Source organism: Vespa velutina, chromosome 9 (genome assembly GCF_912470025.1).
Source record: "Vespa velutina chromosome 9, iVesVel2.1, whole genome shotgun sequence".
Taxonomy (NCBI): domain Eukaryota; kingdom Metazoa; phylum Arthropoda; class Insecta; order Hymenoptera; family Vespidae; genus Vespa; species Vespa velutina.
The window spans coordinates 3914263-3927377 of NC_062196.1; the positions used below are offsets into that span (position 1 = coordinate 3914263).

The 13115-nt window shown below is 33.9% G+C and overlaps 1 protein-coding gene across 17 annotated transcripts in view; it reads left to right on the top strand.

Annotated features, from left to right (window-relative positions):
- Positions 1-13115, top strand: part of LOC124951551 (neurexin-3b) — a 258641-nt gene that overhangs the window by 125736 nt on the left and 119790 nt on the right. For 16 of the 17 annotated variants that reach the window (XR_007101632.1, XM_047500099.1, XM_047500100.1 and 13 more), the window contains 2 exons: positions 8265-8291; positions 12878-13036. Coding sequence is in view for 16 of the 17 variants with exons in the window: in XM_047500099.1 (XP_047356055.1) it covers positions 8265-8291; positions 12878-13036 (186 nt within the window). In the remaining variant the exon portion in view is untranslated. The remainder of the gene's footprint in view (positions 1-8264; positions 8292-12877; positions 13037-13115) is intronic. The other variant, XM_047500105.1, reaches the window with a different exon arrangement.

The following is a 13115-nucleotide window of genomic DNA, read 5'->3' on the forward strand; positions in this document are numbered from 1 at the left end:
TTTGGAATTTTTATTCGTCTATCAAATTTTTTATTTCCACGATGTACGATTTCAATAGAGAATCGTTAACTTTGAAAAATATTTTCGCACGAATGAAATATGTACATATAAAATATACATACGTATATATTAATATATAGATTCCACCTCATGCGCATCGACCAATATATCGTTTTTCTATATACAACATTTTTTTTACAACATTCGAATAAATAACGTTATAACATTCTAATATCTTTAATTACAATTAATAATATACGTATTTTCGCATACGTAAATGCTTATGGATTAAACGTAAAATTCTGTGATTGATCGAGAATTTGGTGAGAGAAAAGAAAAGAGAGAGATAGAGAGAGAGAGAGAGAGAGAAAAAGAAAGAAAGAAGAAAAAAAGGAAGAGGAGTTACATGATACCGCAAACAGTGTGTCGGACAGAGAACAGAATGCCCGGAAGGCATGGCAGTAAAGTTTGAACTCTCTGTCGAAAGTTTGACAGTTTCAATCTGTCTGATCGGTTCGTATGTACGTAGACAAGTTCTCTTCTTCTTCTTTCCTCGCGTTAACTAGTTCACTCACCATCTCTCTTATGCGTCTTCGATGCGTCTGCCATTGCATTTGCGTTGTAACTTTCAAATAATTCTAAATTTTATATCTTTTACGGTTAATAACGTAATTGAACAATTCATTATCGTTAAGTATACTGAGTATAAATGTTGTCCTATGATAAATTTGTAATCAATCATTTATAACGTTGCTGTAAGAATGTTAAAGATTATGATAAAAATGATCGGTCAATTTGATCAGAAGTTCGCTTGTCGCATTTTGACAAGTCACCTTTATTCTAATACGTGTGTCCTATGCATATGTGTTTATATTATACGCATGTACACGTGTATGCACATATATATATATATGTGTGTGTGTGTATGTGTGCGTGTGTGTGTATAGATTAAAAAGCTGTATTCACCGCGTAAAAGGCTGCGTGTCTCACGCGATAATTTCGTCTCATTTTTATGATTGCAGTTGCGATTATAAGTGTGCATCGTGCAACGAAACGTGGAAATGATCGGTACACAGTTTCGTATATTTTCATAAGGAAAAATAAACTATTTAAACATAAAGGGAATACATTCTCCGACTCGTTTTTAAGTCCACAACGATATAATGAATTATAATCAAGAAACGCGACGTTATATCTCATTGAGAAAATGTATTAAAGAAGAGTGACCTATTTTGTCGTTGTAAAATCTATATGATAAGAATTAAAACGAACGATAGAAAGAAAAAGAAACGAAAGGGATGAATTTCGTTGACGTCATTAAATTTTTGGATCCTCTTTTTATTTTTTTAATTTTTTTTTATTTTTGTATTTTTTTTTCTTTTTTTTTTTTTTTTTTTAATCAAAACGCGTCTAAAATTTTCGAGAGAGTTTCTCAAACCACGATCATCTCTCTTCCATCTCTTTCTTTCGATGGAGAACATTTGATCGAACAGGACGAGTATTTTCAGCTTTGATGTTGCCTTCTCGATGGGACATTCGATAGGAGTAAAACCACGAGCCACTCGTAAACGATCGAGGTCGAGGGAAATCTAACGCGAGTTACGACGGCAAGTTATTTGCTCGTCAAGGTGATTCGCCGAAGCTTCTAATCTTAGGGATGTAGGTAGTTCCTGTGACTGGAGTATGTGGTTGGTTGGTTGGTTGGTTGGTCGATCGGATGGCCGGTCGGTTGGTCGGTTGGTCGGCCTGTCGGTCGGTCGGTTTTTCGGTTCGATTCAAAATCGTTCCTTTGATCGTTCCTATTTCACCTTCTCGTTTGATCCGCTGACATTTTACCGTGGTTGCTCTGACTTCTGCTTTCGAACGTCGAACTAAACGTCAATGAGGATCTTTCGATATTTCGCCTGAGGGTGAGTGTTGGTGGGTGAGTGGGTGGTTAGGTGGAGGAGGATGAGAATGAGGAAGAGGATAAGGGGGAGGATCGTTGTTCCACTTTCGAGACGTGTTTTATGATTGATGACTATATGTGAGAGGACTATGAGATCAGATCGGGATAATATCGAACCGGATCGCGCGAGTCTCACAGGGAAGCTGAAATATCGGAAAATAAAAGAGGAGCTATCAGTTTGAGGAAAAATCCCATTAAAATATTGTCTCTCTCTCTCTCTCTCTCTCTCTTCTTCTTCTTCTTCTTCTTCTTCTTTCTCTCTCTTTCATTCTTGATGCATATCTAGAGATCAGCAACGTTTTTCCATCGTTCCTTCCTATCGAATGAAATTCAAGTAGTAAGAATAAGAAATAAATGATGAAAAAAAGGAAGATGAAAAGGAATAAGGAATAAAAAAAGAAGAATAAGAAGAGAAGTAAGAATAAGAATAAGAATAAGAATAAGAATAAGAATAAGAATAAGAATAAAAATAAGAATAAAAAGAAGAAGCATCTTGTAAAGATTTTCACAAAGGATCTTTCGTATAAAGTCAAACTATAGATTCGATCGTTCTTATCCCTTCCGATCGTATAACTGCGACAAACCCAGGCATTTATCCGAGAAAGAGTCCTCAAGGCATGGCCGATCTCTTTCTCCCTTTCGAAGAGAAAAATCTCCTCGAATTCTTTCCAACGATAGAACTTTGATTCGAGAAAGACTCTACGGAGTTTCTCCACTGAAAATTTCTCTTCGACTCGAGTCTTACTCACGACTTTTCTACGATGTATCTTTCGTATCACCCGCGGCAATACTTTCTCAGGGGGATGCATACTGTAACTGCATACTATCCTTCCGTATACATTTATAAATACACACACACAGATACATACACACATATATTCATAATATTTATATGAAAGCGCGTGCATAGTAGACGGCTTTTCGCTACTCGATCTCGCACTTTAATCAAAATTGCGTGCATTCGAGTACGTGCACGTCGAGCGAACTTTTTTTTCCTCTTCCTTTTCTTATCTTTTCTTTTTATTTCTTTATTTTTTTCTCCTTTTTCTTCTTCTTCTTTTTTTTTCTATTTTTTTTTTCCTGCATTTTTTATTTTTTTTTTTTTTTCTTTTTTTTCATGTTCTTTTTCTTTCTTTTTTTTTTTTCTCTTTACCACGTCTTTGCACTCACGTATAATATGTACCTATTTATTTTGTGAAATAAACATTTAAATTCTGGATTTAGAAGAGAGAATAAAAAAAACAATAGTATTGTGGCTCAATATATATGAAAGAACTAAAGGATATTAAGGAAGGTCAAAAAGTCAAAAAGTTAGTTCAATTTTTAAATCAGATTCTCATTTATTATTATATCCATTAGTATGTTAATTTTAAACGAATGGTTTTTATGGTTACTCTTGGGAAATTTTATGACTTTATGATTTGAACAAGTACAGTATATAGTAAATAAGTTCATAAAAATTCAAAGAAAAAATATTAACTCCTTCAAAGTCAATTTAATAAAAATTAGTTAGTTGAGAGAAAGAAAGAAAAAAAGAAAGGGAGAGAGAGAGAGAAGGAGGAAAAGAGAGATTTGTATTATTATCTAATAACGCGATCATTAAAATTGACCTTTTATCAAAATTACTGGAACTACTGCTTGATTACCTCGTTCGTAGTAACTTCATTTATGATTGGTAAAAGGTTATCCTACACGGCCTGGAAACATTTTCACGATGAATTCAGTCCGAAGAACGTAATCGATTAAAAACGTCGAATATTATAGAGTTTTATGCTTTCTCATCGAAACAAAAATCGTCGAAATTGAAACATCAAAATGTGCTAACAATGGTAAAATCAATTATGCAGATTGCGCTTGAAAAACGTTTTTTGAAATATTTTCTTTTACATCTTAATAGATTAAAATTAAACTCATTTTATATTAATAAAATTAAAAAATATGAAATAAATTCCCTTATATGTATATATATATTTTTTCTTTTTTCTATTTACAAAGAAACAATTAGATATACATACAAAACATATTAAATTGTATTGTATTATGAAAATGCAATCACAAGACACATTGTTATAAGGTACTGTCGACGAATCGGTAAATATGAAAAGCAATAACAAAGATGAGATAGTTTCAAATAAATCGAAAAAGAGGAAGACAGAGATGGAGAAACAGAGAATGAAAGAGAGAGAGAGAGAGAGAGAGAGAGAGAAAGAGAGAGAGAGAGAAAGAGAGATAGAGAGAGAGAGAGAGAGAGAGAGGAATCTCATGATTTTGCATAAGAGAACTTTCACGTTAACTCGGCGTTCGTCAACGAAGGTTACCACCAAGTGCGGCGCATTAAATTACAGCAATGCGTCCCCGAGTAGGTTGGTTGGATTTAGTCGAGTACGGGGGCTGATGTAAGCAGTCGGTACTTCCGCGAAACATGCAAATTCAGTTCTGCTTTGAACGTTTACTCTACCTCAATGTCGGCCAGGATTTCCGTTTGAAGGCCGAATTTTGTTGATCGGATCAAACTCAAAACAAACGAGAACGTTATAAGAAGAAACGACGTTGATAACGATGATGAGAAAAATAATAATAACGACGACGATGACGACGACAATAATAATAATAATAATAATAATAATAATAATAATAATTCCTTCTTAATCGATATATTTTAAACTGGAACTCGACGATTTTCATAATAATAAATAACTCGTACTAGCGTAGAGTGATGAGCGAAGGTGGGCAAATACAGTAGGGAGGAACGCTATAGGGATATAGTGGAAGAGGTGGAACGAGGAGTTTGTATTAACGCCGGATGAGGAGTAAGAGAGGAAAAGGTTGGGACTATGCGGTGAGAGAGAAGTGGAAGGTTAAAGGAATTTTTCAAAGGTCGAACTTGACGAGGAAGTTTTACGAGGAACGGACGCACGAGATGGCACAGTTCGATAGAGAATTCCTGGTATTCGCGAGTTTCCACGAGGCGAACGATGTCGTGAGCTTAAAGGGGTGGGAAAAGGGTGGAGGAGTAGGAGGGGGAAGAGGAAGGATGGAAGGATGGAAGGATAGAAGGGAGGAAGACGAAGAGAAGAGGAAGAGGAAGAGGAGGAGGGCTTGAAAGTCCTATCGGTTGGCGTAAAGTCGACTAGTTCCTATCGATGCATAGAAAAGTCATAGGTGACCTAACCGAACGACGACGAATCGAAATCTTGATTTATAGTCAGGCTTCAAATACGGCTAAGCCCCATATATATGTATGTATATATATATATATATATATATATATATATATGTATATGCAAGAGATGCCCTATAAACAATTACATTTACTATCGGAAAACTTTAAATTCTATGAAATAAGTCGATAGTTAAAAAATTTACGATCGAGTTATATCGGTATTATCCTAGACTGACTACTATAAGACAAAAGAAAAAAAAAAGAAATATATATATATATATGTTTATCGATTGCGGTATAGAGAAAATCTCTTGCTTGTGTTTATATTTTACCTAGTTAGATTTTATAAATAAAACGAAATATTTTCTATACTATTCTATGATATAATATACTTATTTACTTACTTAGTTACTTATTTACTTACTTACTTATTTACCTACTTACTACGTATATATCTGCGTATAACTTTGTTCTTTATTTAGACACGGTGAATGTTTACTATTGGACATTATTCAAAGTCAAGAAATAAGAAAAAAGAAAATCTTATTCGACAATTTCGACAATTCTTTTTCTAATTTAAATGACACTATCGTTTTCATAAAAAAATTTTATCATCAATCACAAAATATTTCGCATATACAAGACTTTTAAAAAATATCCTTAACAGAGTATCATACAATATATGTTTGTATATATATATGTATATATATGTACACTTTTCTCGTATACGAATACGAGCCGTTACTTCCGGTCGGCGAGCTTTTCATAGCGTAAATAAGAAAGCGAAAGAGGAGAAGGAAGAAATGGTAGAAAGAAGAAATAGATAAAGAAGAAAAAGAGAAGAAAGAGGAAGAAGAAGAAATGGAAAAATGCAGAAGGCAAAGAAAAAGAGCACGTGAATACATACTATAGCAATTCAGTGACATGCGAGGACTCTTCTTCCTTCCTTGCGTGTTCTCGAACGTATACACATTTCTTTGCTCTTCTCGACGTCCTGAAAGAAAACGCAAGGAGAATACTACTTGAGAATGTTTCTCTTTCTATTCCGTGATATCGATCTACTGAGATCATTTTAAATAAATCAATAGTACATCCAAACGATAACTTTTTAATCCCATTAGTTATCGAATCAATTCGAATACAATTACTCGAATCGAATTTGATTTGATTTGATTTTAATTGAATGTCTGAACGAGAAAAGATGAAAAATAAAATTAATACGAGAAAAACGTCTCGCGTTCATTTTCACGAAATAATATATTCGTAGATAATTTTAATATCCATCAAAATTATTTTTTCACTAGTTATTATTATTATCTTCGTTATTATTTTCGTTGATTTTTTTTTTCTTTTTTTTTTTTTTTTTTTTTTTTAATAAATCACTATTTAAAGATAATAATGGGATATGTACGTGTAATTAACTCCCGTTTATTATTACCTAAAGGATTGAACGTATTATAATAGACATGCATACTCATATACATACATACACATAGGTAATAATTTCGTATTGTCGATCGTTTCGGTAACCAACCGTATTGACAGAATTATTCGAGGACCAAAGTTCATTGACTCGATGCCGTTAATAAGCTCATGCTTATGCAAGTCCATCGGCCTTCGTACTAAGCTCAGACTCCTATTAGGCAGATAGTAGATCGCAGGCAAACAACGAGGACACCAGACTAACCTGCCGTGCTATTGACATCGGCTTCGTCCGAGTAGATGCGTCCTATTCCGTTCTCTATTCTCATATCAGAAGCCTATCGAAAGCTTGTAAAGCGGAACGATCGTCCTATCGTCCTGTTTAAACCTTAAATTTCCACTTAAAACGAAAATTTCGATTTAACGAATATACAATTAATATTGTTCATTACATTGATAAATAGAATTCGTTTAATGCAATAGCGGTATAAGTCAATTTTTTTTTGTTTTTTTTTTTTTCTTTTTTAATCTATTTAACTTTCAATACTACATTTCGAAACGATCAAAACGTCATTCGTAAAGTTTCATACTGTAACGAGTCTATAAGTCTGATTTCATTGATTTCTCATTAGATAACTGTATCGAAGTATTAATCACTTTGATGAAAAAGTTTAATGGATGATGATTGGTCTAAGTCGAAGTAATATCGAATTAAAACTATATCGTCTACATCGATTTTCGAGGATAAACTTTATCATTACTTCGAGTTAATATAGAAATTTATACGATGGATCACGTAAAAATAGAAGATCTAACATTATTTGATGTTATTCGATTTTATACAAATTTTTGATTCTATCCCTTGTTAATATTTATAAAAAAAAAAAAAAAAAAAAAAAAAAAGAAGCACTTCTTTGTTGGCCAACGACTCGCACGTAAATATATTTTCTATTGTTTCGACGGTCGTTCATCGTTATCATTAAAATTAATGATAAATACGTGTAATTTCGGTTGTCGATTAATGAAAAGAAAAAAAAAAAAAAAAAAAAAAAAAACCAAAAAAAAAAAAAGAACAGAAAAAAAAGAAAAAACTTCAGAATCCTATTAGGATAATTATCATTTAATTTCTATTCGAAGGTGACATGAGAATTGAACTTTGAATTCAATGAAAATAATGAGTTTTTATGGTCCATGAGTTCGAAAGATGGGAACAAAGGGTGGAACGAGAATTCTTCGTGACTAATTAGTTGAATATATTAAGTTAGGAAGAAAAAAACTTTGGGTGCATGATTAGCAGTAAGTAAAGTCCCTTTAATTACTTTCTCCATTACTTTCCTCTATTCTTTCCGTTCGAAATTTAATTATAATGTGATAATTGCAAATATAAAAAAAATAATAATAACAATAATAACAATAATAATGATGACGATGATGACGATGATGATGATGATGATGATGATGATGATGATGATGATGATGATGATGATGATGATGATGATGATAAGGAGAAGAGAGTTTGAAAGTTGAATAAAATTTGTCAAGTTCGAAATATGAGTTCTTCAAGTCTGATCAATCAGACGGGTTCCTTATTTCACGTGTCAAGGCTTTTTTATTCTTTTTCTTTTTTTTCTTTTTGTTTCTCTTTTTTTTTCTAGCAAAAAGATCACTTCGATAGAAATAAAATTCATACCCACGTACTCTCGATTGATTCTTTTTCGCTTTCTGTTTCAGATCTCCTCAATCACCAGTTTCTGCAGGGTAAGTAGACGTATCTCGAAGAGTTTCTTTCTCTTTAAAAATCGTTTCTCGATGCCTCTTCGAAATATATATATATGTATATATATATATATATATATATATATATATATATATCTGTATATCATATAAGTATATATACATACGCACACACCCATGTATATATATATATATATATATATATATATACGTAGGAATAATTTTGATATGTCGATGCATCTTTCTTGCGACTTCGAGATATCACGAGAAGAAAAATCGAAGGAAACGGATGGAGAGTTAGAACGGATCGTTTTCTCGCATAACGAAAAGACGAGAAGATTATCGATGCCCTGAGATATATAAGATCGGTAAAAGTGAAGAAGAAGAAGAAAAAAAAAAAAAGGATGAAGAAAGAAAAAAAAAAAAGAAAAAAGAAAAAAAGGAAAAGAGATGGAAAAGAATTGGTTCAAGGATGTTACGGGTTATAGATGGCTCGATTCTCTCGTTAAAAATGTTGGCCATCCTTCGAGCTATCTTGTATAAAAAAGATTCCTTTTTCCTTTTCTTTCTTATCCTGTTCTCGATATCTGAAAGGACAAAAGCGATAAAAATAAAAAAAAAAAAAAGGTAGATATGGATCTAAGAGATAGATCACTATAATAGACTTGACGATCCTTTATGTATTGTACGTGTAACGAAAAAAAAAAAAAAAAAAAAAAAAAAATAAAAAAAACAAGAATGGCCAACGATATTTTTCTTTTTCTATTTTCTTTTCTTTTTTTTTTCTTTTCTCTTTTTCTATTTTCTTTTTCTTTTCTTTTCTTTTCTTTTCTTTTCTTTTCATTCACTCCGAAAAAGTTTCTCGTCGATCGCGAGAATCAATTATAAAAATTATAAGAGGATTTCCGTAAGATCTCCGAATATAATCCAATTATCGTTGAAACGTCCGCGAGAACAATGGTATATCCGGAGGATCCCATAACAAGTTCATAGATTTTTTTTCTTCGAAGACCATTTTCTCTTTCCTTCCTCTCGTCAACCACCTATCCCCACCCTTTTCCCCCTTCTATCTTACCAACCCCGTTTCCCTTGCTTTCTCATTTTGTCTCTTTTCTTCTCCTTTCTTTTATCTTGCCTTTTCTTTTCTCTTTCGTCGTCCCGTCGTACTTTTTCCTCGAGTGTTCTCCAAATTTCAAGGATGGAAGGACAGGATGGAAATAACGATGCTCTCGAAAGGGGAAGAAAAGAGAAGAAAAGAAAAGAAAGGAGTGGTTCTTACGAGTGACGAGAGAGAAAGAAAAAGGGAAAGACAAAAATCACATTTATTGCATATAGTATACTATACTATACTCATTCTCTTTCTTTCTCTCTCTCTCTCTCTCTCTCTCTCTCTCTCTCTTTATACGTATATATATATATATATATTAAAATGATTAAACACATACATATACATATATACATGGGTGTGTGTAAAGAATGAAACAACACAAAAAATAAAACAAAGGTGATGTAATTGTAATAATAGAAATTAGGATAAGCTAAGCAAATAATAATGATAACAGAAGTAACAATAACGACAACAACAATAATAATAATAATAATAATAATAATAATAATAATAATAATAATAATAATAATAATAATAATAATAATAGAAGAACGTCATAAAGGATATTAAAGAAACATTTACAAAGATATAAAAGATATAAGCGAGATAGAGAAAAACAGAGAGAAAAAGAGAGAGAAAAAGAGAGAGAGAGAGAGAGAGAAAAGCCAAGAAAAAAATTAAATTCTTTAATTCTAAGACTCACTTTTCGTTCCAGACTGAGGGACCCACAATAGAAAATTATTTTTGATGGTACGAACTCTCTCTCTCTCTCTCTCTCTCTCTCTCCCTCTCTCTCTCTCTCTCTCTGAACTTTCTTTAATTGATCTCGGAAGTAGTTTAGAAGAGGGAAGAGAATAGAAAGGTAGGAGAGTTAATGCGAACTGCTTATCGAGCCGAGGAAATCTTCTAGAAGCACAAACACGGTCATTTACCTCTCAGTTCGTTGGCTAAGCTCGAGAGATCTCTCTTTCTCTTTCTCTCTGTCTCTCTATCTCTCTATCTCTCAATGATGAAGTAGACCTTTAATTTTACCATTGTAAGTTCCACTGGTTACATTGCGACTCTTCTCTCCCTTTCTCTTTCTCTATCTATCTATCTATCTATCTATCTATCTATCTGTCTATCTATCTGTATCTATCTACCTATCTATCTCTCTCTCTCTCTCTCTCTCTCTCTCTCTATTTATCTATCTTTCATTCTGATGAGAGGAAACGGTTTCGAAAGATAGATATCTTCGAGAGTTATGAAGTGAAAACGAACGGTACTCAAGACGAGAGCGTGCAAACAAGACTACGCGCCGTTCGTTATTTAAGACAAAAGTATAGACAATTCCGTTCGGCGAGGAGAAATAGTTTTGTTCTCGTATTGATAACAATCAAAATGATAAAAGGTCGAATTAACGAGGAAACCATAGTATGTATACATACCATTGTTATAGGTATGTTTCTTATTTATACGAGTTAAACGTAAACTATTTCGTCGAATTTCTCGGTTGGAAAGTTTAAACGAAAGTTCGTTATAGATATCTTGAATTCTCTTTGGAGTTCGAGCACGGACTGGTAAATCTATTTCTCGTTTAGTACTGTTAAATGTTGAAGATAAGGATATGAAAATTATGATAGTGGCGGAGAGGGAGGGAGGAACTTGGCCGGAGGGGAGAACCTGCAGAGATGAGGGGAAAAGAAAAAAAGAAAGAAAGGGTTAATGAGTAGATAAATAGATAGAAAGAGAGAGACAGAGACAGACTGACAGAGAGAGAGAGAGAGAGAAAGAGAAGGGTGCTATACGACCGCAATATATATATATATATATATATATATATATATATATATATATCCAAAGATGGATACATTCTCGAGGAAAGTTGCTCGATTAGAGTTACCTCGGGAAAGAGAGAGAGAGTGAGAGAGAGAGAGAGAGAGAGAGAGAGAGAGAGAGAAGCACTAAGAGATAACGACGATCGACGCCAAACATGAGGAAAGTCGTAATGGAATGGTCTTTAGCCTTTCGCTACTAGAAAATGTTGGCGAACTTTGTCGTAAGGAGGGGAGAGGGGTTGTCTATCTACGAGTACTCTTATACCAAACCAGTGTGTTAGGCAGCAGCTTGTTTTCCAGCTTTTGAAAAGTTTCTCTCTCAGCTGTCTTTCGTGGAAGACGAAAGCTAGAGAGCCCTCTTTTCTTCTTATCGACCTATGTAATAGCTGAAAGCTCGACTTTCCGAAAATTTTCTCCCCGTTCGGTAAATTCGATATTATATTCTCCGTGGGATAAGCTAGCAACTATAATAACGAGTTCTCCCATCTTCGTTCCTTCGATCCCAGAGGACAAGCGTTTCTCGAAAAAGGACTGAAAGCTTCTAACTCGTTCGAGTTGGATTAATTGGCTTAATTAAAAAGTTCTGGCCCCAGCTTTGCACGTCAGATAGATAGATGAATAGAGAGAGAGAGAGAGAGAGAGAGAGAGAGAGAGAGAGAGAGAGAGTGAGTGAGTGAGTACGTTCCCACAAATGTCATTCATTAATCCGACGTAACGCATAATATTACGAGAAGTCGCATTAATACCTTCTCACATTTACAATTAGTTTCATTCCAATAATAAATAATAAGCTATTTCTTTTTCTCTCTCTCTCTCTTTCTTTCTTTCGTTCGCTCTATCTCTATCTTATTCTTCTTTCTTTCTTCTTCTCTCTTTATTATTATCATCATCGTAGAATAGAGTCCTTGAGACTGGCTCTCTTTCTTGAAGCGTAAAAATACACTTTACATTCGTCCGAGATTCGAACTGCGAAACTTTCCTTCCGTTGTTAAAACTTTAACGTAGGAAAAGTAATGCATAAGATAGAAAAAGAGCCGAGGAGAAAGAGAGAGAGAGAGAGAGAGAGAGAGAGAGAGAGAGAGAGAGAGAGGAAGAGAAAGAAGTAGTTTTCTCTTCAAGAACGACGCTCGGAGGATTTCGATGCCATGGAAATCGGACTTAAGGAAATATGATGTCGAGCGTTCCTCTCTTGAAGAAGCAAACGGAACACCGATACCAAGAAGATCTCTCTCTCTCTCTCTCTCTCTCTCTCTCTCTCTCTATTTCTCTATCTCTCTCTTAGACGAGCTATAGGGATAAGTACTCTTCCTTTCCTTACACTTTTTTATACTACCTTTCTCACCTTATCGGACTTTTAAAGGAGCGGGTTTAGAAGAGCCACTCTTGTTTCTAAGTATTGCATTCATTATTTCGATCGTTTCGACCTTCATTACATTTCTTTCTTATTTCTTTGTTTTTTTCTTTCTTTCTTTTCTTTCCTTCCTTTCCCTTTCTTCTTTTTTTTTTTGAAACGTAAAACACAACTCCAATCGTTATTAATTCTAATGTCAATCGTCGAAGAGGCATCATGAAACAAAAAGAAACATATCTCTCTTCCCGTTATTGTTCTCTCTTCTTTTATTCATTTATTTATTTATTTATTTATTTATTTATTTATTCAAGAAAAAACAAATCGCTCGTTTCAGCTTTCGGCCATCGTCGATGGAATTTATGCGGAACACGGACACACCGCAGGATCGTTCACACGTCTAGCGAGCGATCGACTTCTAGTTGGTGGTGGTGCTGATGCGAGATCTTTGCAAGGTGCCAAAGGGATCAACAACTTTGTCGGCTGTCTAAGAAAGGTTAGTTTCCTTGAAAATTCAACGACGTCGATGACATAGTTGCTATTTCGAAACTTTATCGCCAAGAGATCCTGCGCTT